This window comes from Budorcas taxicolor, chromosome 2, assembly GCF_023091745.1.
Source record: "Budorcas taxicolor isolate Tak-1 chromosome 2, Takin1.1, whole genome shotgun sequence".
Lineage (NCBI taxonomy): Eukaryota > Metazoa > Chordata > Mammalia > Artiodactyla > Bovidae > Budorcas > Budorcas taxicolor.
The window spans coordinates 66092775-66119329 of NC_068911.1; the positions used below are offsets into that span (position 1 = coordinate 66092775).

At 36.2% G+C, this 26555-nt stretch overlaps 1 protein-coding gene across 2 annotated transcripts in view; it reads left to right on the forward strand.

Annotated features, from left to right (window-relative positions):
- Nucleotides 1–26555, forward strand: part of ATF2 (activating transcription factor 2) — a 94174-nt gene that overhangs the window by 65068 nt on the left and 2551 nt on the right. The window contains exons 13-14 of one of the 2 annotated variants that reach the window (XM_052658823.1): nucleotides 7409–7514; nucleotides 11885–12273. In XM_052658823.1, the coding sequence (XP_052514783.1) occupies nucleotides 7409–7514; nucleotides 11885–12111 (333 nt within the window). In that variant the 3' untranslated portion in view covers nucleotides 12112–12273. Of the gene's footprint in view, nucleotides 1–7408; nucleotides 7515–11884; nucleotides 12274–26555 lie in introns of those variants that run through there. The other variant, XM_052658831.1, reaches the window with a different exon arrangement.

The window sequence follows — 26555 nt, forward strand, 5'->3', positions numbered from 1 at the left end:
TTAAGTGAAAGAAGCCACAAAGTCACATACTATATGACTCCATTTATATGAAATATATAGAACAAATTAATCCATAGAGACAAAATGCAAATGGGTAGTTTCCAGAGATGGGGGGGAGGAAGAGGAAAATAGGAAGAAACTGGTTAATGGATAAGAGGTTTTACTCTTGAATGGTCAGATAGAGAGAGGGTGGTGGTGGCACAGCACTGCAGATGTGTACTAAATGCTACTGAATTTTTCAGTTTAAAATGGTTAGTTCTATATTATGGAAATTTCACCTCAACAAATTACTCAGAAGTCACATACTAAAAATGTACAGCATAATTCTTTTTCATTAATGAAAGCTTTATAGTTAAAATGTGTAGGTATGGAAATCAGTATAGAAATGAATCTTTAAATAGAGGTAAAATTTTAAGAATGACATGTATTAGTTTGTAACAGTGATAAAGGGGGTTTGGGAAGAAGGGGTACTTCAACTATGACTTTCTCTATTGTTTCAAGTGGATATATGATTTTTTGCTGTTTTTTACTTACATATCATAAAAAATAAGTTTTAAAAAAGTAAGTGACACATTCTAGTTTTCAGAATATGAAGAGTTAATATGCTTATAGTAGATTCTGGAGAAAAAATTTCATTCAGTCTGCCAACAGCAAAACTGTTAACTGTGAAGAACAGAATGACTTGTAAAGAAAATTGAATGTCAAAGAAATAATTAAACTACTTTATGTGAAAACATTCATCAGTTCTACATTTCCTTAATAATTCTTCACGTGACATACACGTTTAGCTGATCAGGGCAGTAATGACCCATGGTTACTTATATATAATAAAAGGTTTAATGAGTGTTGAGGTGTGACTGTTCATATTTTTACCAAATACATATTAGGTTTTAAGAAAATACTAATTATTCAACTTTACTGTCCCACTCACTGAATTTAATTATATTTTAGCTTTCTAGAATCATTGCTTTAAAAACAAGCTCATCAAATTGTATTAGAGACATTTATGGTACTCTAGACCAAGAATTGGATGCTGTTGGTTATAATCTATTATATTTTCAAAGGTAATATATGATTTTGTCTTTTACTTGAAATGGTTTTAACACCGTTATGTCTTTGTCTTTTATACTCATCTCGTGGGTTAGTTTTCAGTTTAGAATTGCAGCATTTCCTTTATGAACAAAAGGCAGACTCATAGGAGCTCTTAACAATCTGTGATAATACCTGTAGAATTTGTTGTGGATTTTGCTTTTAAAACTTAGGCACTGCAAATGTGTGTGGACTGGAAGCTCGGTAAACTAATAGAAGCATTCTTTGATAACAAGATATGTGAGGAGTTTTCACTAATAAGTTAATGATATGGAAAAGGTTTTGTTTACTGGTCCATTGACTTGGGGGGAATGGGATCGGTTTTTTAATCCTGGTACCTAAACCGTATTTTACTTCAGTATTTATCACTTGAAATAGGAATGGCAACAACTGGGAGATGGTATCCGATACCTGAAAATTTTAAAAAATGTTAATTCCTGAAAAACTCTAGAACTGTCTTTCTTCTCCACTCCCAGACTGAGTTTTTCACTATATTCTAGAGGGGGAAAGGGTAATAGTGATGCCACTTCTATCTCACGTATTTTATTCTGAGTACTTCTTTTTACTGTTGTTGCTCAATCGCTAGGTTGTGTCTGACTCTGCGACCCCATGAACTACATCACACCAGACTTCCCTGTCCTTCACTGTCTCCCGAAGTTTGCTCAGACTCATGTCCATTGAGTCAATGATGCCATCCAATCATCTCTTCCTCTGTTGTTCCCTTCTTCTCTTGCCCTCAATCTTTCAAAGTATCTGGGTCTTTGCCAGTGAGCCAACTCTTTGCATCAGGTGGCCAAAGTATTGGAGCTTCAGCTTCAGTCCTTCCAATGAATATTCAGGACTGATTTCCTTTAGCATTGACTAGTTTGATCTCCTTGGCTGTCCAAGGGACTCTCAAGAGTCTTCTCCAGCACCACAGTTTGAAAGCATCGATTCTTCAGTGCTCAGCCTTCTTTATAGTCCAGCTCTCACATCCATACATGACTATTGGCAAAACCATAGCTTTGACTATATGGACCTTTGTTGGCAAGGTGATGTCTCTGCTTTTTGATATGCTGTCTAGGTTTGTCATAGCTATTCTTCCAAGGAGCAAGCGTCTTTTAATTTCATGGCTGCAGTTTTTACTAGTCTTTACTAAAATCTTCCCAAGCCTTTACCTCCCCATCTGTCAAACTCATAGAATAAGTACTATTTTAAAGATCAAATAAGAGAGGTAATAGAGAAGTTAAGTTACTTAAGCTACTCTTCACAAAAATCAGTGGTAATAGCAATGAGAAACTCCCCAAAGAAGAAACTATCCAATATTATTTCTTTAATTTGGGGGATAGTAGCTGAACTAGAAAGTCAAAGATCATGAATTTATGGAACCTGATCATCAATCTGTGGCCAAATATCAGTGAAATGTTTTGATTGGTTAATCAGTTAGCTAGCCTGTTATTATTTCATCAGTCTAATCTGCTTCAGACAAACTGTAAATATATATATATATTTGTTCATCAGTATGTAATTAACCTTTGAGTAGATACAAATAGATTAGAGCAATGGTATAGACAATGCCAAATAATTACATTTTCTCTTAGACCATAACTAGCATCTGCTTTATCTTACCAAACACATTTTATTTTGACCCCCCCCCCAAAAAAATCAGTAATTGGTCACATTTGAATGGGACTTTAATGTTTTCAGAAAGACAGTTAATATATTCTGCAAATAAACTAATAACAGATGAACCAGAAAGGTTTTGGAGGCTGAATCCAATTATAATCAGTCTAAAATACTCCACAGATATAGAGGTATAAATACTTCTTTTTTCATTTAATATTAAATCTGTTTATGGCTTAACATTTATTTCTTTCAGATTCACTATGACTTAAGCAAACTGGTTCTGTTATGGCTTTAAGTCATGGTTTATGGAACTGCCTTGTCTAAATACTGTCTGTCTTTTTAAGTTCTTTCCTTTATATATATATAATTATGTGACTATAATTCTTGAATGTTTTGTTTAATTTGTTGAATTTTCTGCATTTGTCATAAATGATTTTAAAAATACTGGCCAGGCTTTGGCAAACTCTTCTAATTTTGCCTAATGTAAAGGTTATATATCAGGATAAGCCTCCTTTTATCAACTCCTACCTGGAACCTGATGTAGACCATAAGCATATGCTTATACTTAGGGCTCTCCAGCTCAACTAAATCCATTTCTTGAAGGTTTGGCCTCTCTTATCCGACTGTGTTTGCTTTGCAGTATTTCTTACAGTCCCAATTCTTTGCTAGCAACCATGTCCCATTGGCTGCTTTCAGTCTAGTGCTGATAACCAGTTTTTAAAGAAATTGAGTATTAGGATACAATAAAATACAAACTATTGATTTAGTTTAACCTTTTGATCAAAAATCATTTGAGCTTCAGGATTACCATTAGGAAAATCTCTTTATCATTATAAAATATTTTAGATCAGGATGATGTAAAGATTGGACTAAATTTGTATAGAGCACACCTTGAGTTTGTTGGGTTTTTTTTTCCTTGTCATTTAAAGGTATAAGGGGAAAATTACATTATTTACATTTTGGATAAAGAACAGCATACTTCTGTACTGTATCACTTCAGTTCAGTCGCTCAGTTGTGTTCGACTCTTTGCGACCCCATGAATCGCAGCACACCAGGTCTCCCTGTCCATCACCGACTCCTGTAGTTTACCCAAACTCAAGTCCATCGAGTCAGTGATGCCATCCAACTATCTCATCCTCTGTCGTCCCCTTCTCCTCCTGCCCCCAGTCCCTCCCAGCATCAGGGTCTTTTCTAATGAGTCAACGCTTTGCATGAGGTGGCCAAAATATTGGAGTTTCAGCTTCAGCATCAGTCCTTCCAATGAACACCCAGGACTGATCTCCTTTTTAGTATATGGAAATTATAATATTTAAACATTTTTAAATTTCCTCCTCTCTTCCAGTTTTTGCCCCTGATTAGAATTAAAGTCAGTTAACACAAATATAAGTTGTGAAAGTGTTAGTCGCTCAGTCATGTCCAACTCTTTGCGACCCCAGGGACTATATAGACCACCAGGCTCCTCTGTCCATGGAATTCTCCAGGCAAGAAAACTGGAGTGAGTAGTCATTCTCTTCTCCAGGGCATCTTCCCAACCCAGGTCTTCCACATTGCAGGCGGATTCTTTACCATCTGAGCCACCAGGGAAGCCTTGTAACAGGAGTCAGATACCTTCTCTTTAAAGTCCTTAATGTTCATTACCCATTTTTAGCTAGTGGCATCTTTACATTTGTTGACTTGTTCATGGACCAGGTAGTCTGATTAGGTGAACAACCATAATACCACCAACTGTTAGATGGACTATCAGTTTCTGTATTCAAACTTACCAGTTTCAAACCTATCATTTAAAGAGAGATTTTTTAATACATTTATTTTTGAGTGCATAGGAATATTGTTTAAACACCCAGAATTTTATTTAAACTATTTTGTATCAGATTATCAACTTGTGACTGCTCAGGAATTTTATCTAATACATCATTTCCTTTCATAATATGGTTTATGATGAATGTCCATATAGAGTATTTAGTTGAGAAGGCATTTGTGATTTTTTAAATTCTGTAATTGAGATGATGCTATTAAGTATGTCAGTCTTCCTTGTCTAAGAAAATGAACAGGGTGACTATGTGGTAAGGTTGTTGACAAAAATAATGAAATTAGAACCACTGACCAGTTTTATATTATTTAAGCTATTTCATTTGACCCTCTTTAGTGGGGTTTTGTTTGTTTGTTTTTTTACCTGCTGGAAACAGATTTTAGAGAAGACCATGGTAATTCAGTGTACTCAGTTTATGCTAGGCCATGGGCTGTGATCTGGGGATATAGAAAGCAAGGTGATCCCTGCTCTTGAGAAACCCCAGTCTAACAGAGGTGGCAAAGTAAACAAAAAACAATCCAGTGTGATAAGTGCTATCACACTATCAAACACACATACGTACATTTATGTAATTATGGCTGTGGAAGCACAGAAATACATCATGTGTATTTATACTGTCCTGACTTGACTTTTAAAGATAGTGAAATAATTAACAAGGCAAAAAGGAAAGGTTTTCTAGATGGAAATAACTATATTTAGCCATACAAAATTTCTGTTTATAGGTCAAAATGATTAAATATTGATTAATAGGTTCAAACTAATGAGAAGGGTGGTTACAGGTACTCGATTATAAAAGATTGTGTATTCTTGACATCAGTTCAGTTCAGTCGCTCAGTCGTGTCCGACTCTCTGCGACCCCATGAATCGCAGCACGCCAGGCCTCCCTGTTTATCACCATCTCCCAGAGTTCACTCAGACTCACGTCCATCGAGTCAGTGATGCCATCCAGCCATCTCATCCTCTGTCGTCCCCTTCTCCTCCTGCCCCCAATCCCTCCCAGCATCAGAGTCTTTTCCAATGAGTCAACTCTTCTCATGAGGTGGCCAAAGTACTGGAGTTTCAGCTTTAGCATCATTCCTTCCAAAGAAATCCCAGGGTTGATCTCCTTCAGAATGGACTAGTTGGATCTCCTCGCAGTCCAGGAGACTCTCAAGAGTCTTCTCCAACACCACAGTTCAAAAGCATCAATTCTTCGGCACTCAGCCTTCTTCACAGTCCAACTCTCACATCCATATACGACCACAGGAAAAACCATAGCCTTGACTAGACGGACCTTAGTCGGCAAAGTAATGTCTCTGCTTTTGAATATACTGTCTAGGTTGGTCATAACTTTTCTTCCAAGGAGTAAGCGTCTTTTAATTTCATGGCTGCAATCACCAATACATATCCAGCCCTATTTCATGTTAGAGAAATTAATGAGAGAAACTTGTAAATGGGAGTCTCAAAATCAAGCTGACAGCAGAAAGAGGGAGAAACATTTTGGATTATATATGTTGGATTATTCATAATATGGTTTCTCATAAGTACTGTCATTAATAGAGATAATTAGGAGTATTGACACTAATGAGTTCAGTATTCCATAGAAATTAATTTTGTAAATAACAGCTGGTTTTTTAAAGCAAAACTTTAAACCTTTTCTTTCGTACTTTAATCACTATACACCCATTCTTGTCTCAAACACAATGTTCTAAACATAATTTAACTTTTTTTTTTAATGGTTCAGAGTTCTTGTAAAGCATCAGTTTTCGTTTTGTGCTTTCACACAGCATTTACAGTTCGTTGTTATTGGGGTGTGAGGAACTGTTTGACTCGGCAAACTTGCCTTTGGATTACTGAACTTTTATTCTTCTTGTGTGTTCCTATCATCAGTCACTTAAGGAGACCTAATAAGTCTAATCTACTAAAGTATTTTACATTCAGCTTTCTGGGTAAGAGATTTAGGGATGGAAAAAGAAGTGCTTTAGCTTTTATGTATACCTTTTTGCTGTATTTCTTCATTTAATTTTGGGTTCATGGATGAAATGTGAATAGTTAATGTAAGCCCAAATAAGTAGAGGTATTTGTAAGTTAAGATTTTTTAATGTTATTAATCTATTACATTCATATTATTTGTAGCTCTTGAGTATTGGTAATTATCACTAATTTTTGTATTAAGGTTTGGGGATGATCCAAAGGAATTAATTGGGCTTTCTCAACTTGGAACTTCAACATAGAATCTACCAGATTAATGCATCCAAAACAGACTGAACTGCTCATTCTGTAATAAGAAGAAGGACAAATCATCATTGATTTATCAGATTTAAATTTAGATGTGTACAAATGGTTTAGGTCAAAGGCAACTAAGCTGTTTAGACATTATGTCTTTCATTGGTTCCGTGTCCAAAAACACAGTGCCTTGTGATGTTCTTTAGATAGCTGTGATTCTCCAGTTACTGTGTTTTCCCCTATGGAGATTTTCCTGGTTTCTAGAAAGCTGTTTAATTAGTTTCCAGGATAAATTTTTTTTATTTCCAAGTGAATAGAGTCAGTGAAATTTTATCCTGACTCCCTTGATACTTCTAGTTGTTCAAATAATCAAAAGAGCATGTAATGTGTAAAATAAAAATACCTTTGATAGGTAACCTGTGTAGTATATAAGCAGTTCCAAGGCAAATGATAATGTAAAAAACTGAAATACGCTATCCAGTTGTGATTTAAATTTTTATGTAAGTTGCAGGTTTTATGTAAATATTAAAATATAAAAGCTAATGTGTAATGATTAAATCAATTTAAGCAGCACATTTTTGTTTTTTCCTTGGCATTTTAAAGATATCTGATTTTCATATCTTAATCTTCACTTGTTTTAAACAGTGAAAATTGTTTAGTCTGATGTTGGTAAGGTACCTAAGTTGTTTCTCCTCCAGAGTGAAGTCACCCTGCTGAGAAATGAAGTGGCACAGCTGAAACAGCTTCTTCTGGCTCATAAAGATTGCCCTGTAACCGCCATGCAGAAGAAATCTGGCTATCATAGTGAGTAATGTTCCATTACCTATAGCCTTAGGCTGTATCAGTGAAATACTGCCAGAGTGAACCAAGTTACCATTAAAAAAACGGAGACTGCAATTCTAATATTTAATATTAAATATCAGAAGTTCTGCAGGGTTATGGAATGGAGGATATACTTCTCAGAATCTAGAGTTTAATTTTCCTATATCTAGCTTTTTCCTAGAGATTACTATAGATCAGCAAAATGAGTTGGTTAATAATTTAAAATATAGTGAAAGTACTTATGATATTTTGTTTATATTCTCAGAGTAATAGTTTTCTTGGATTGACAGACTGAACACTTCTTTTCCAGCCTCCATTTAGTAATTTTTTTTTTTAATTAACTATCTTTGCTTAACAATCAGTAACAGATCCTATTGTTACAGTAGCAGATCCTAGGTATTCTTCCTTAGATAATCAGCATTGTGCAGTTTTATCATTCTGAATGTTTATATTGAGCCTTCTAGTTACAAAAATACTAAACTAGAACAGTATTGAAATTATCTGCTTGTAAGTTTCCTCTTAAATATTTCCCTTTAAAATGAGGTGTTTTTTTTTTCTCTTTTCAGCATTTTAGAGGTTAATTGTGCTTTCCTTCTTGTAATGTCCTATTTTGATAAGATGCACAATGTTGGAACCAGCTGTTAGTCTTGAATAAATGCCCAATTTTGTCCATCGTACACAAATTTGTAACAAATAACATAGCTGGGAATGCATTAGGAACATTCATAATATATAACCCATAGCTTTCATTTTTATGATTTAGTGATATTTCAGGATATTTGTAAATGTGAAGATTGTTTCAGCCATATGTATCCACTTCATTTTAATTTGCCATTGTCAGTAATTCAAAGGAAAGAAACATTTTGTATTGGATGCAAACAGTTCCTCAGGTGCTCACGATAAAACTTAATGGCCACCATCTTTACTTGTAGTCATTGTAAGCAGTTTCATCAGAATGGGCAATATTTTTTAATTTAAAAGATTCAGTAGATTTAGCAACTCTATGCCATGTATATTTAGAACATTGATTTTTGTCAGTTTTGAGCAAATATATCTCAGTCCTTTGATATCTCATCATTTTGACAGGATTGTGAAACACATTGTGGAGTAAATTGGAACCATATAGAATTATGTTTGGGGTTGTATTAACAATGACTGCTGTGGGGATGAGGCCATTATGGCTCCCATCTGACTTAACAACATAATTTCCTTTAGAAGCTACTGAGTTCAGCATTATGCATACATGATTTTCTTAACAAGAGAGCTCTCCTGAATTTTAATATTCAAAAAGAAATATACAAACAATTCTATAAAAGTAGAAGGAAAATTAACTCTTAAGTTGCATTCAATTTATAATTATCTTCAATTTTTTAATCTAAATTTATTGGATAACCCCAGCAGTTCCCTGTTATCCAGGCAGTATATACTCAGCAAATGCAAACCAGTTCTTTATTTGAAGCCATAAAGATTTTTTTAAGTGTACAGATGTATAGGTTTGCATGCTGTATCCTCAAACTGACTGAAAATCTAGATTAATAAGTTTTTCGTGAAGATATACAAGGTTGTGAAAAATGTAAAAAAATAAGATATTTTGAAGTTTTGGAACAGTTCCCATCTTTTTTCCTGTCTAGTTATCTATATGTCAGACTGATTGGCGTCAGTATAGTTCTTGTATAAAATTAGTTCTCTTCAGCTCTACAAATTGGATTTTGTAGAAAATTCAGAATTTTTATTTCAAATTTGAAGTCTGGAAAAAAATGTGACTTCTATGTTTAATAGTCAAGGTAAAGATTGCTTAAGTTAATGTTTAAATCTCAGAAAAAATCTGGAGAAATTTACAAATACATAACTGCTCATCATACTATAGCACATAGCAATTGCTAATGATAATGAGCTGTCATACTAGTTAGCTCTTTCAAAACAATGTGATATAAAACTCAGGTTTAGATTGAGTAATATCACAAAATATTGCAGGTAAAAGTGACAATATAAAGTCACACAGTCATAGTCTCTTTTTTAACAACAGAAAGTCCCATATCCTAGGAAACCTTTCAGTCATGAGAAAACCATGACATTGATTTTAAGGGTCAAAACAAGAGTGGAAATATGAAAACATTTTTAATGTTTGGATTCCATGAAGAATAAAACATAAGAGTAATTTTACTGCCATTAATTCATCTTCTGTAAACCTCTGGGCATAATTAACATAACAAACATAGTTGTTTCTGTAATCATAAGAGAGAAGCAAAGCTTATTAGACCCTAAATGTGAGCTTATATGTTCACTAATGAAAATATGTATACACATTAGTGGAACTTCAGAGAGTGAATTGTCAGATAATGGTTTCTTTTGGTTTAAGCAGTGCTAAAAATGGCTCTTAGAGTAATAAGATCTCTTGTGTCTTTCTATTGTTTGTGATTTACACTAGCAATTTTTCTCCCCTTACCATCTCGAACTGGACATAGATACAGCTGTATGACATTACAGAGGTATTTTATACGTAATTTATAAGTGAGTACCTGATTCTTTGTACAACCTAAAGATTTGTTTTACTTAATTCTGAAAGCTTGGAGAAAGATACACCTGTCCCTTATCACTTTTCATTTTGAGTCCATCTCCCCCATTGTATATTTACATGTCCTCATACCACTTGTCACAGGTCGCTCTATTTCTGAAAGCCGTTACATCCCTAGAACTTACATTGAGAGGAAGGTCATTTTGTTATCATGTTGAATAGTGGTGAAATAGAGGGCTTTTTACTGTGCTCTCCAGTTAAACTGTTATTTGCCAGTGTTTTCTTTGAATGCATTATTATTGTATTGGCTATTTAACTGAATTGTAAATATTTTATAACATTCATTGTTGCTTAATCAGAAAAGTACCTTTATGCTTTACATAATTTTAAAAAGGATTACTGATTGTGGTGTTTTGTTTTGTTTTTTTATTTTTTTTTTTTTTTACTGTATCTTGACATCAAATTTTTATCCAGTGGTGCAGTTTTATGTTTAAAGCAGATTATTAGAGATGGTGAGATTCTTTCAAAAATGCATGGATTTGAGGCAAAAGTATCAAAATTCTGTAAGGGTTACTACATTTCAGAAAACCCTCAAAAGGAAGAATTACATTTGAACTAAAGTTATGCTTGCCAGATTCCTCCCCCTCTATCTTCTACATTACAAATCACTGGGTAAGTCCTGCTTCATGGGGTCCACAGTCTTAATAATTGACTTTCAGAATGAGCACCTGGCCATCAGTAAGCAGGCCAGTATGTACTCTCAGATTTCACAGAAAGCCAGCTAATTGTCATTTCTGAAAACCAAATAAAAATTATTTTAATACCAAATGCAAAGTGCAAAAGAACACATCCTGTATAACACTGTTTTTAAAGTGTTCAAAAGTGAACCTGAAAGATCTGTTTAGAGATTTGTACTTATCTGGTAAAACTTCAAAGAAAAAACAAGGGAATTATAACAGGAATACATATAGAATGGTGATTACCTTTGGTGAAGAGAGGACCCTCCAGGAAGCACCAGTGTTAATTGCAGTCTTTAAGTTGGGAAGCTGAGTTCACAGGTGTTGATGCGATCAGTTGTCTCATAACTTGCATACACTGTAACTAGTTGTGGGTGTTATACAAATGGAATTATTGGTTTCTCTTCTGTTAAAATAAGAAAGATGTAGATTTGTTCAAGCCAAAAAATTGGTTATTTATTTTCATAAATATTTAGAATGCCCTATCTCCAGTTTTATATGGATTTTTATTTGAATCTCAATGCATGCAACTATAACAGCTGGTGGCATTTAGATTCTAAATATTGCTTATTCTCGTGTATAAATCATTAGAATCAGGTGTTATAATCATCCATTGCTGCAGTAGATAGAAAGTCAGAATAAATATAGTTCTGCAGAGGGAATTATTTGAAGACATAATTTGTATGTTAGAATTCATTTTTATTATGTATATTTTCTAACCTTTAAATAACAAAACCAGTCTATTGGCCTACATGTCAAATGTGTTGCTGGGTGTTTCATTTTATCTATAAGAAACTTATCTCGCAAATTCCTACTTAATTTTCTTTCTTAACACTATTTAACAAATAATTCTTCAGCTCTGTTTTACTGGGCATTGAGGTGTTTCCATGTGCATGCCTGTGCCTTCATTTGGCTTTTTGCAGGCAAAATTGCCTATCACGACTTAAAGCCACCTTTCAGTTACTCAGTTACCATCATACCAACTTCTCTAAACTGATTCTGTAAAATGTCATCTAACTTTTTATTCTGTACATTGACTCAGCCTGATAAATTTTTACAACTATTCTAAGAAACTGAGTAGTTCTCTTTTTTCCACTCAGCTGCTGATAAAGATGATAGTTCAGAAGATTTGTCAGTGCCGAGTAGTCCACATACCGAAGCTATACAACATAGTTCTGTCAGCACATCCAATGGAGTCAGTTCAACTTCCAAGGCAGAAGCTGTAGCCACTTCAGTCCTCACCCAGATGGCGGACCAGAGTACAGAGCCTGTGCTTTCGCAGATTGTCATGGCTCCTTCCTCCCAGTCACAGCCCTCAGGAAGTTGATTAAAAACCTGCAGTGCAGCAGCTTTAGATACTCATTAGTGACTTCAAAGGGAAATCAAGGAAAGACCAGTTTCCATTTATGCGAAATCTGTGGTTGTAAATTTTTTTTTGTTTTTTACTTGAAATTAAATTTGACTCTAAAGTTGGTGTAGCAGCAGTTGATGATCAGACTGAACAAGTTTTTAGTCTCTGGAAAAAGACTGATTTTGCTTTTTTTATAAATATTGTTAGATTTATTAATTTTTCTGTGCTCAATGTGTAAATTGTATTATAATTCATTGTGGTTTTATTTCACTTTTAATTTGGGGGTGTTTTAATAAATGGGGGTGTTACTGAATCTCTCTTCCTACTTCCATTTCTTTTGACCACCTCTTAACCCTCAACTATGATGGTCGTTTTGTTATATCATTTATACCAAAGTTCTGCATAGTCCCTATTGACTTTGTAACGTTAACAAGGTCATAAAGCACTAGCAAGAGAAAGAAATTTGCTTTTAATATTTTGCCTTTTATTTTGCACATTATGCAAAAGGAAGAACATTACCGGACACTTTTTAAGTGAGTGAAATGTGGTAAAAGACATACAGTGCTTTTATGCACACTCTTAGTGAAGATCAGTAATAGTGCATTTTCTTTAGGACTTTAAATAAGCATGAATATTGGAATCCTTTATCATTTCAATAATGACTGTTTTTCAAGTCTTAAATTCAGTATTTTAAATCCTATGTTTTGAGGCTAACAAAATATGAAATTATATAAAGTACAATACAGGGTTATCGGATACCTAATAATTTTTTGATATTAGATTTTTGGTTTTGTTTATTTTTTACAGATTTCAGGTTTTAAACTGAGAAGTTTATGCATAATCAAGTAAGGTATGGTTGCCAGAAAAGCCTAAAAATTACTACTTAGAAAATTTAAGACTGTTTACCCCCAATGTCTTGTACTTGCAAGCTAACTTGTACTTATTCTTGTGGAAGCACTGTCATCTTTTAGTAGCAAATTTTGATAACGTTTCTCGTGGGAAAAAAATCAGTATCTATCTTTAGAACAATGTAACTATAATGTGGGACACAAGAGTGAGTGGGAGAGTGTACGTATGTGTGTGTGTGTGTGTCTTTCAATAGTTTATGCCAGCAATCTTTGCTTGAATGTTTAATGATGCCTTCGGTGTGATGCTGGCCAATAGATGATTGCAATTTAAGATGTCATTACTGTGCAGGCTTGGATAACTAACATTCCATGATGTAGTTTGTTTCTGATGAGATGATTGTAGGTACACTTTTCTCATTATCCAGTCATCTGTGGGATACTGAGTTTTCTAATGTGCCATTATCTATTTTTATTCTGCAGTTATGTTCAAAATACAGTACAATATTTTAAAATAGACAAAATTGTTAAAAATAAAGTAGTAGATGTGTGTAAGAAAACTTTGTAAAATAGTTATGAGTCCTCCCCAGTAGCAACTTCTGGCATTCAAGCAGGATTCCATTATGTAAATATCTGTAACACATTTATAATAAGTTGTGTAGTTTGTTCTGCATCCATACTACACTATTTGCTAAAGTCTCAGTGCCATCTCTGAATGAGACTGACATTTTAAAAATCTGTATGGAATATCCTTGACAATTCAAGGAAATATCCCACCTTGCCTAAGTTCCGAACTGGGAAACATTCAGATTATACAAATGACAATTCAGGACTTTTAAGTATGAAGATAATAGGAATTTTATTATTTGGCTTATAAAAAATGAGAGCATTTTTTGTTGATAATTCTACTTCTAAAGTTTTTTTTTTTAACTGATTTTATAATTTTCAGGTACTCAATTTCTAATCATGACTTTGCCATAGTTATGCTAAGGAGTTGATCTCAAAGGCACAAAATATGAATTCAAGAAGGCTGTTTTTTATTGTAGTTTGGATGGGTTAGGAAAAGCCTCCGTTTTTCATTCTCCTAGGTCAGTCAGTGCATTTTTCTTAAATTTTATTATTTATGCAAGTTAAAGTTCTTTGGTAACAGGAATTCTTGCAACTGTAAAATAAAACTACATAGATGTAAGAAGTCATGTAAACGGTTAATGAGCTTATTACCAAGGTTAGCAAAACTCATTGTAAATCAGTCTGTACTCAGCAAATAAAAATCATTATTAGTTGTATAAACACAAATTCCATTTTGACTTTCAGGATGTCACACTACTTCTGTACCTAGCATTTTGGGTCCTTATATTTGCAATGTTACACAAACTGTACTATTTTCTTTTATGTGCAGTTTGCATGAGTAAACCATCAAAGAATAAATTCTATCTTTAAATTATGTTCATAATTTGCTTGTTCTTACCTGTCTTTCCTAAAGTAAGATTACATGATAATGATGTTTTTCTCCTTCAGAATGTTTTTTACCTGAGAAGAACCTAATATTCTGTTTCCTGTGATAAAATTAATTTCTTCTTAGAGACCTTTCTGCTGCAAGGTCACTCAGGCCTCTTTCTTCTTCTCTGCATTCACTTTAACCCCTATCCATACAAAATGAACCTTTAATTTATGTCTCCAGCCCAGAATATTCCCTTACCCACATACACAGCTACTATACACAGATGCACCAGCCTTTGGTTTATCTTGGTAACTGCCTGCCAAAACAACTCTATCTTTTACTCCAAACTGTATAATCTTTACCCTTACCCTACCTTCAAACACACTGCTCCCATAATGTTTCATAAATCAATTGATTACCACACCATCCTTCCAGTTGCTGAAGTCAGAACAACCTTGTTCTCACCTTGATTCCTCACTTCTCACTACTCACATCCAACACATCAGGAAATGCTGTTACTTTCAAAATAATACAGAATTCAACCACTCATCCAGTGCTGTCACCCTGATGTGTGCCCTCGTTGTTCCTCACCCAGGTTACTGTATACCTTACACCCACCTCCTTTCTTTCACCCTGGCTGCTACAGCCCATCCTCAATACAGGAGCGCCACTGAAGCTTTCCAAACATGCACCAGGTTAGGGCACTCCTCTGCTCCGAGTTCCAGAGCGGCTCCTCATTACACTCAGAGCTGGAGCCCTTCCCGGGGCCTACAAGGTCTGTTCCCCAACCGCATCCCATGATATCTCTGGCCTCGTCTCCTACCACACTGAGCACTAAAGGTGTCCGTTTTTCTTCTAGGCACTGGGTATACACTAACAGCCAAAACACAAAAACCCCTGCTTTGGGGAAGCTTACATTCTAAGTGGGGAGAGGGGTCTTAGGGAAACACAACACAGTATCAGTACATCATCTTCCTATGTTATAGAAGAAGCCAGAAGTGCTAAGTGAAGAAAGACACACCAGATGTGCTGAAGAGCACTGGAGTGATGATTCAGTCTTCTCTCTCAGAGCCAATCTGAAAATATATAAAGAAACATGTGGTTATTTTTTCATTTTAAGGTATACATTTCATAAATGTGCTTCATGTAATTACATGATATCAAAGACTTCATGAAGACAAACTGATGTGTTCCTGTAACAAAGTTTGACCAATGATACACTGAGAAACTACACATTTGCTTTATTTCAGAGGATAGGAAAGATAAGAAAATTCCACACAAGAGTTTAAGTGCAGTTCTGCTCATTATCCATCTCTGAAACTATAGTTTGATGTCTGACAATAATGATTTATTTGTGAGAATGTAATTATGAGAGAATCCATTTACTACTGGGACTTCATCATAAAAATATATACATGTACACACACAGAGACATGTATACACTAAATACCTAAACAACACAGTTATAAAACCAAGTAGAAAAAATTTTAATCTGATATTTCTAGATTACCTTGACCACAAGATAATATTTAACTTGTGAAGCAATTAAAATTATACCATTTTATGTTTGATATAATTGTGAAAAATCACTTCTTTAAACTTTCAATAAATACAAATACATTTTTTCTGTGATTCTCATACATTTTTAAGTGAAGATCTTTCTAGCCATCTAAAATTAGAGTAAGAATTGGGTTTTCACTGAAGCAAAGTATTAAGATCCTTCTGTGTGGGAGAAAAAAACTCACAAAAAGTAGAATAAGGATTTTTCTGGAGAAATAAATAGTTCTACCATTTAAGTAAATGGTGAGTTGCCAATTATACATTGCCATAGAAGAAGTAAAATTAAGGGAAATGTTTCCAGAAGTAAACATTTATTAATTCTGAAATAACCAACGCCATGTGACATTGGAACCTGCTGTAGCAGTCCAATGCACCAAATATTGTAAAATTTTCAAAAATGTCATAGCACTCAGACTAGAAGAGTTCTGATATTCATCAGTGGGCCAGTAAGCTGTATCTTTTTTCCTCAAATGGACATGCAAATTTTTCCAATGACTATGAGAAGAGGATGGCATGAGCACACCATTGTCATGATCATGGTGCTTCTCTTGCTTTATTCTGCATTAGATTTTAGATTTCAGAAATAATTCATTGAGCTAGAACCATGGTTTTATCATGCATTACCTCAGTTATTTGGGAAAGTACTTACGATTATGAATTTCATTTTTAACTATCAAGTCAAATGTAGTTTTACTTTATTAATTTTACAGTAGGTTTTGCTTTCTATGAAAGTAGACAAAAGGGACTGTTCTCTCAAAAGAGGTCTTTTTAAAATTATTTTTGCTTTAATGATTTTTTAAAAGCATGTAAATTAAGAAATGCTGTTTTCCATAACCTGACACAAAAAGGATTTAAATGAAGTTTACCTAACAGAATTTAAGATGATAGAGTTGTCTGAGTTTCTCATAACTGGAAGGAAAGAAATGCATTATGTGATGCTTGAGAAAATGCAAAAATATGTCACTGCCATTATCCTCAAAAAGAAATCCTTTTGCACAGTACAGTATTAATTGATAATTTTTCTTACCAGTACTTTTTTAAAATCTCTCATGTAATTAAACAATAGCTAAATTTCTCTATTTTTAGGAGATGTGCTTGTTAAAATTCTGTTAATAGGGTCTAATAATATCATTGAAAAATAAAATGAGTTAGGTAATATAGCTATCAGCATAATTAATTTGAGCATTTAAAACTTATTCAACAGATAATTATTGACTTTCCCCAGTTGCTAAACTTTAGCATTACATCTTAATCTGTTCAGCTCAGCTAATGGATTCTGAGGTAGCTTCCAACATTGAGGTAAACTGCCAAATTATGAACAGTTATATCAATAGTCTAAATTAACATATTACAAACAAAGATCTTCAGATATTTTTCATGACAGAAGATCAAAACTGGAAATTCTTTTTTATAGACTAGAGATTTTATGACAAGATGATAATAGATGACAATTTTGAAAATATCTTTCTATTGTCATTTTCATTGTGGTCTATTTATCTGTAGAAGTTATATAAGTGGCTCAAAAGTAGTAAGCGCTTGAACATATTACTGATCTATAATTTAAGAACTTGCATAAAATATTTGTGTGTTTGCTATAACAGTGCATAGGTATATATAATTTTTAAATCACTTATCATTTAACAATGCTTTAATCTCTTGCTTAAAGATTTCCCCCAATTTTTTTCTGAATTTCTAACATAAAAATATTAATTTAGGTGTCTCATTTCTCTTGCTGGTGAAAACACTTATGAATATTGGCCCAGTAAATGAAGTACCTAATAAGCACGGACTCTGCACTGAGGTGTTGGACTGTAGGGACCACAGTAAAAATAAAGACCAGGATCTTAACCGTCAAGGAGAATCCATTTGGAAAGACAAAATATTTGTTACATCTATGACAGTTCAGTTCAGTTCAGTTGCTCAGTCTTGTCCGGCTCTGCGACCCCATGAATCGCAGCACGCCAGGCCTCCCTGTCCATCACCAACTCCCGGAGTTCGCTCAGACTCATGTCCATCGAATCAGTGATGCCATCCAGCCATCTCATCCTCTGTCGTCCCCTTCTCCTCCTGCCCCCAATCCCTCCCAGCATCAGAGCCTTTTCCGATGAGTCAACTCTTGGCATGAGCTGGCCAAAGTACTGGAATTTCAGCATTAGCATCATTCTTTCCAAAGAAATTCCAGGGTTGATCTCCTTCAGAATGCACTGGTTGGATCTCCTTGCAGTCAAAGGGACTCTCAAGAGTCTTCAACACCACAGTTCAAAAGCATCAATTCTTCGGCACTCAGCCTTCTTAACAGTCCAACTCTCACATCCATACATGACGACTGGAAAAACCATAGCCTTGACTAGACGGACCTTTGTTGGCAAAGTAATGTCTCTGCTTTTTAATATGCTATCTAGGTTGGTCATAACTTTTCTCCCAAGGAGTAAGCGTCTTTTAATTTCATGGCTGCAGTCACCATCTGCAGTGATTTTGGAGCCCCAAAAAATAAAGTCTGACACTGTTTCCACTGTTTCCCCATCTGTTTCCCATGAAGTGATGGGACCGGGTGCCATGATCTTAGTTTTCTGAATGATGAGCTTTAAGCCAACTTTTTCACTCTCCACTTTGACCTTCATCAAGAGGCTTTTTAGTTCCTCTTCACTTTCTGCCATAAGGGTGGTGTCATCTGCATATCTGAGGTTATTGATATTTCTCCTGGCAATCTTGATTCCAGCTTGTGTTTCTTCCAGTCCAGCGTTTCTCATGATGTACTCTGCATAGAAGTTAAATAAGCAGGGTGACAATAGACAGCCTTGACGTACTCCTTTTCCTATTTGAAGCCAGTCTGTTGTTCCATGTCCAGCTGTAACTGTTGCTTCCTGACCTGCATACAGATTTCTCAAGAGGCAGGTCAGGTGGTCTGGTATTCCCATCTCTTGAAGAATTTTCCAGTTTATTGTGATCCACACAAAGGCTTGGCATAGTCAATAAAGCAGAAGTAGATGTTTTTCTGAAACTGTCCTGCTTTTTCCATGATCCAGCAGATGTTGGCAATTTGATCTCTGGTTCCTCTGCCTTTTCTAAAACCAGCTTGAACATCAGGAAGTTCATGATTCACGTATTGCTGAAGCCTGGCTTGGAGAATTTTAAGCATTACTTTACTAGCGTGTAAGATGAGTGCAATTGTGCGGTAGTTTGAGCATTCTTTGGCATTGCCTTTCTTTGGGATTGGAATGAAAATAGACCTTTTCCAGTCCTGTGGCCACTGCTGAGTTTTCCAAATTTGCTGGCATATTGAGTGCAGCACTTTCACAGCATCATCTTTCAGGATTTGAAATAGCTCAACTGGCATTCCATCACCTCCACTAGCTTTGTTCGTAGTGATGCTTTCTAAGGCCCACTTGACTTCACATTCCAAGATGTCTGGCTCTAGATGAGTGATCACACCATCGTGATTATCTGGGTCGTGAAGATCTCTTCTGTACAGTTCTTCTGACAGGAAATAATCAAAAACTACAACTTCTGAAACAGGATTTATAAGTTCACAAAAGAAGGCAAACCATATTTTATTTGAACTTCACCTTAAATTATGAATGAAATGGGTAGAAAGGAAACAAAAGTCACAACAAAAGACCACATAAATGAGTTATGTTTATAGGACAATGGAAAGATAGGAAGAAGAGGGTTAGCAATGAGCAAAACTGCATAGCTGGAATAGAGCTAGTTTATAGAGGGTCCTAAGGCAAAGAGTCAGACACGACTGAGCAACTGAACTGACTAAGGTATATGTCACCTTCCTTATTTAACTTCTGTGCAGAGTACATCATGAGAAACGCTGGGCTGGAAGAAGCACAAGCTAGAATCAGGATTGCTGGGAGGAACATCAATAACCTCAGATATGCAGATCTGCCACCCTTACGGCAGAAAGTGAAGAGGAACTAAAAAGCCTCTTGATGAAAGTGAAAGAGTAGAGTGAAAAAGTTGGCTTAAAGCTCAACGTTCAGAAAACTAAGATCATGGCATCTGGTCTCATCACTTCATGGCAAATAGATGGGGAAACAGCATCAGACTTTATTTTGCGGGGCCTCCAAAATCACTGCAGATGGTGACTGCAGCCATGAAATTAAAAGATGTTTACTCCTTGGAAGAAAAGTTATGACCATCCTAGATAGCATATTAAAAAGCAGAGACATTACTTTGCCAACAAAGGTCCATCTAGTCAAGGCTGTGGTTTTTCCAGTGGTCATGTATGGATGTGAGATTTGGACTGTGAAGAAGGCTGAGTGCCGAAGAATTGATGCTTTTGAACTGTGGTGTTGGAGAAGACTCTTGGGAGTCCCTTGGACTGCGAGGAGATCCAGCCAGTCCATTCTAAAGGAGATCAGTCCTCGGTGTTCATTGGAAGGACTGATGCTGGGGCTGAAACTCCAATACTTCGGCCAACTCATGCAAAGAGTTGACTCATTGGAAAAGACTCTAATGCTGGGAGGGATTGAGGGCAAGAAGAGAAGGGGACGACAGAGGATGAGATAGTTGGATGGCATCACCAACTCGATGGACATGAGTTTGAATAAACTCTAGGAGTTCGTGACGGACAGGGAGACCTGGCGTGCTGCGATTCACGGGGTCGCAAAGAGTCGGACACGACTGAGCAACTGAACTGAACTGAACTGAAGGGATTTAGAAAACAGGCAACTATTGACTTGGCTTTAAAAATGCACAACAATAGGAAGTCTGGCCCATGTGGCAATCAGCCTACAAATTGCACTAATCCAAGCATGAGTTGTAACCAGCACTAAGTGGAGAAGAGCCAATTCAGAGCAAAAGGAATAGGAATATCACTCAGCCATTAAAAAGAATGCCTGCAATGCAGGAGATCTGGATTCGATCCCTGGGTCAGGAAGATCCCCTGGAGAACAGAATGGCAACCCATTCCAATATTCTTGCCTGGAGAATTCCATGGACAGACGAGCCTGGTGGGCTACATATACATAGTCCCTGGTCGCAAAGAGTTGGACACGACTGAGTGACTAACACTTTAATTTTCTAATGCCATTTGCAGCAACATGGATGGACCCAGAGATTGTCATACTAAATGAAGCAAGACGGATGTGCAACACTGTGTGATAGCCCTTATACACAGAATCTAAAAAGAAATTATACAAATGCACTTATTTACAACCAGACTCCCTGACTTAGAGAACTTACGAACTTCAGGTTACCAGGGGGAAAGGGTTGGGGTGGGGATAGTTAGGGAGTTTGCAATGGACATGGACACACTGCTATATTCTAAATGGATAACCAACAAGGACCTATTGATTAGCACAGGAAACTGCACAATGTTATGTGGCAGACTGGATGGGAGGGGAGTTTGGGACAGAATGGGCACAGGTATATGTATGACTAAGTCCCTCTGCGCTGCACCTGAAACCATCACGTTATTAATCAGCTATACTCCAATATGGGCTTGCCCAGTGGCTCAGCAGGAAAGAATCTGTCTGCAGTGCAGGAGACAGGTTCAGTCCCTCGGTCGAGAAGGTCCTTGGAGGAGGGCATGGCAGCCCACTCCAGTATTCTTGCCTGGAGAATATCATGGACAAAGGAGCCTAGCAGGCTACAGTCCACAGGGTCACTGACTGCAGCGACTGAGTGCACACACATGCGCACATACTCCAATATACAATAAAATAGTTGTTTCTTAAAAGACACTTCCTAATCAGACAAAAATTAATTACAGAGGAAAAAATGTAAAAGCAACGACATACAAGGAAATCCCCATAGGATTATCAGCTGATTTTTCAGCAGAAACTCTGCAGGCAAGAAGAGAGTGGCATGATACACTTAGAGTGATGAAAAGGGAGAACCTACAACCAAGACTACTATCTAGGCAGGCTCTCATTCAGATTCGACAGAGAAATCAAAAGCTAAGAAAATTAAGCACTACCAAACCAGCTTCACAACAAATTCTAAGGGAATTTCTCTAGGAGAGTGGGAGGGAGGGAAGGCCACAACTAGAAATAAAATTACAAATGGGAAAGGTCATCAGTAAAGAAAAACATACAGTAAGAGTAGGAAATTATCCATACACAAAAATGATGAAACCAAAGACTAGGAGAAGAGAGTACAAACACCAGAAATGGGAATGCATTTGAAATTAAGAGACCAGCAACTTAACCTTCAGGCAGCCTGAATATCAAATAGCTCATGCAATTCAATATTTTAAATAAAAGAGTCAAAAAACGGGTGGAAGACCTAAATGACACTTCTCCAAAGAAGACATACAGATAGCCAAGAGACACATGAAAAGATGCTCAGCGTCACTAATTATTAGAGAAATGCATATCAAAACAAAATAAGGGATCACTTCATACTGGTCATAATGGCCATCAAAAAATTGACAAACAATAAATGCTGGAGAGGATGTGGAAAAAAGGGAACCCTCTTGCACTGTTGCTGGGAATGTAAATTGATACAGCTACTATGGAGAGTTGGACTGTGAAGAAAGCTGAGCGCCAAAGAATTGATGCTTTTGAACTGGTGTTAGAGAAGACTGTTGAGAGTCCCTTGGACTGCAAGGAGATCCAACCAGTCCATCCTAAAGGAGATCAGCCCTGGGTGTTCTTTGGAAGGAATGATGCTAAAGTTGAAACTCCAGTACTTTGGCCAGCTCACGCAAAGAGTTGACTCATTGGAAAAGACTCTGATGCTGGGAGGGATTGGGGGCAGGAGGAGAAGGGGACGACAGAGGATGAGATGGCTGGATGGCATCACCAACTCGATGGACATGAGTTTGAGTGAACTCCGGGAGTTGGTGATGGACAGGGGGGCCTGTTGTGCTGCAATTCATGGGGTTGCAAAGAGTCGGACACGACTGAGTGACTGAACTGAACTGAACTATGGAGAACAGTTTGGCGATTCCTTAAAAAAAAAAAACTAAAAATAGATCTACTATATCACCCAGCAATCCCCCTACTGGGCATATACCTTGAAAAAAAACATCCTTTGAGAAGACACATGCACCCTAGTGTTCACTGCAGCACTATTTACAAGAGCTAGAACACGGAAGCCACCTAAATGTCCATCAACAGGTGAATGGATAAAGAAGTGGTACATATATATAATGGAATATTACTCATTCATAAAAAATAACAAAATTGAGTCATTTGTAGAGACAATTGACAATTGACATTTGAATGGACCTAGAGCCTGTCATACAAAGTAAGTCAGAAAGAGAAAAATAAATATCCTATATTAACACATGTATGTGGAATCTAGTAAAATGGTACAGAGATGCAGGCATAGAAACAGATGGGTGGACGTGGTGGGGGCAGGGGCAGGCTGGAAGGGCGGATGAATTGGGAGACTGGGATCGGCGTGAATACACTACTATATGTAAAATAGATGGCTAGTGGGAACCTGCTATGTAGTGCAGGGGGTTCAGCTTGATGCTCTGTGATAACTAGATTGGTGGGATGACGTGGGCTGGGAGGGAGGGCCACGAGGGAGGGGATATATGTATACATACAGTCAATTCACTGTGTTGGACAGCAGAAACCAACACAACTACACCCCATTTAAAAAAATAAAACCTTATGGGAACTGCACACCAAAAAACTACATTAGATAACACACAAGAAAAAGAAACCTAAACACAACACTAAGAAAAGATAGTCATCAAATCACAAAAGAACAAAAGAGGGGAGGGAGAAAAAAACACCTGCAAAAAACAAATCCAAAACAAAACGGTAATAGGATATACATATTGTATGTATGTTAATAGATGTAAATAGATTAACTACTCCACACAAAAGATGTAGCCTAGCTCATGGATACAAAAACAAGAGCTGTATATATGCTGTCCACAAGGAACCCACCCACTTCAGACCTAGGGACACATACAGACTGAAAGGGAATGAAACAAGGTATTCTATACAAATGGAAATCCAAAGAAAGCTGGAGTAGCAATACAAATCAGACGAAGATAGACTTTAAAATAAAGACTGCTGTAAGAAACAAGGAAGGGCACTATAGGATGAACAAGGGATCAGTACCAGAAGACGATCTAACAATTTTAAACACACATGCACTCAACACAGGAGCACCTTAATATATAAGGCAAACACTAACAGCCATAAAAGGAGAAATCGAAAGTAACACAGTAATAGTGGGGGACTTTAACACCTCACTTACACCAATGGACAGGTTACTACATGGTCTTGGCACAAAAACAGAGATCAACAGAACAGGAAAGTCCAGAGACAAAACCATGCACCTATGGTCAACTAATCTATGTCAAAGGAGGCAAGACTATACAACAGAGAAAAGATAGTCCCTTCAGTAAGTGGTGCTGGGAACACTGGACAGCTACATGCAAAAGAATGAAATTAGAACTCTTAACACCATGCACAAATGACTGTCAAAATGGATTACAGACCTAATCCTGATCTCAAAATGGATTAAAGACCTAAATATAAGGCTGGATAATATAAAACTCTTAGAGGAAAATATAGAAGACCACTCTGACATTTATTCTAGCAATATCTTTTTTAATCCACCTCCTAAAGGAAATAAAAAGACAATTGGGACCTAATTAAATGTAAAAGCTTTTGCATAGCAAAGGAAACCATAAACAAAATGAAAAGACAACCTACAGAATGGGAGAAAATATTTGCAAAGTGACCGATAAGAGGTTAACCTCCAAAATATACAAACAGCTCATGCAGCTCAATAACAACAACAATGGGCAAAAGATCTAAATAGACATTTCTCCAACAAAAGACATACAGATGGCCAACAAGCACATGTAAAGATGCTAGGAATCACCAATACAATAAGGTATCACCTCACACTGGTCAGAATGTGTGCATGCTAAGTTGCTTCAGTCATGTCTGACTCTGTGACCCTATGGACTAGCCTGTGAGGCTCCTCTGTCCATGGGATTCTCCAGGCAAGAATACTGGAGTGAGTTGCCATTTCCTCCTCCAGGGATCTTCCTGACCCTGGGATTGAACCCACGTCTCTTACGTTTCCTGCATTGGCAGGCAAGTTCTTCACCACTAGCGCCACCAGAATGGCCATCATCGAAAACTCTACAAACGATAAATGCTGAAGAGGATATGGAGAAAGGGGAACCCTCCTACACTGTTTGTGGGAATGTAAATTGGCACAACCATCATGGAGAACAATAATGGACAGTCCTCCTCAAAAAAAATAAATATGATCCAGCAATCCTACTCTCAAAAAGATACACACACCCCAATATTTATTGCAGCACTATTTACAGTAGCTAAGACATGGATGAAATCTAAATGTCCATCAACAGAGAAATAGAGAAAGATATGATACTTACACAAAATGGATTTTAGCCATAAAAAAGAATGAAATAATGCCATTTACAGCAACATGGATGGACCTAGAGGTTATCACACTAAGAGAAGTAAGTCAGAGGAAATCAAATATCACATGGTATTGCTTATATATATGGAATCTTAAACATGGTACAAATGAGCTTATTTACAAAATAGAAATAGAGTCACAGATGCAAAAAACAAACGTGGTTACCAGAGGGGAAAGGGGAAGGGGGCTAAATTAGGAGATCGGGATTGAAAAATACACACTACTTTATACAAAATAGATAACTAAGCAGTACCTATTGTATAGCACAGGAAACTACTCAATATTCTGTAATAACCTATATGGGAAAAGAATCTAAAAAGAATGGCTATATGCATATGCATAACTAATTCACTTTGCTGTACACCTGAAACTAACACAGCATTGTAAATCAACCATACACCAATAATTTTTTTTAAAAAAACATAAAATGGAGAAAGAACAATCTCTTCAATAAACAGTGTTGAAAAACTGGACAGCCGTATGCAAAAGAATGAAGCTGGACCACCATCTTATACCATACACAGAGATTAACTCAAAGTTGATTAAAGACTTGAACATAAGCCCTGAAACCATAAAACTCAAAAACAGGAGGTAAACACCATGAAGTTGGTATTGGAAACAATTTTTTGGATTTGATACTGAAAGGCAACAAAAGCAAAGATAAGTAGGAGTACATCAGACGAGAAAGGTTCCGTACAGCAAAAGAAATCAACAAAATGAAAAGGCAACATACCAAACGGAAAATGTTTGAAAGTCATATATCTGATATGGGACTAATATCCATACTAGATAAAGAACTCACACAACAGAAAGAATAAATAATAAAGCCTGTTCAAGTGAAAAATTACAGAAGAAAATGGTAAATTTCACCACAGATTTCTTATCCAAATAAGCAAGTCTCTTTTGTGTCTCCTTAAAATGGCTGGAGAAGACTGACGAATCTAGATTTCTATATTCAGTGAAAATACGTTTCAAAGATGAAAGACAAATAAGGATTTGTTAGACAAGCAAGTACTGAAAGAATTTATTAATTTCAGAATTGCACTACAAGAAATGTCAAAAGAAGTCTTTCAAGCAGTGTTGACAGATAAAAACTTAGATTGACAAAAAGGAAATTTTCTAGAAATGGTTAAAATGAAAGTAAATATAAAAGAGTTTTTATGTCTAATCACATTTTTTCTAATGTCTAATCA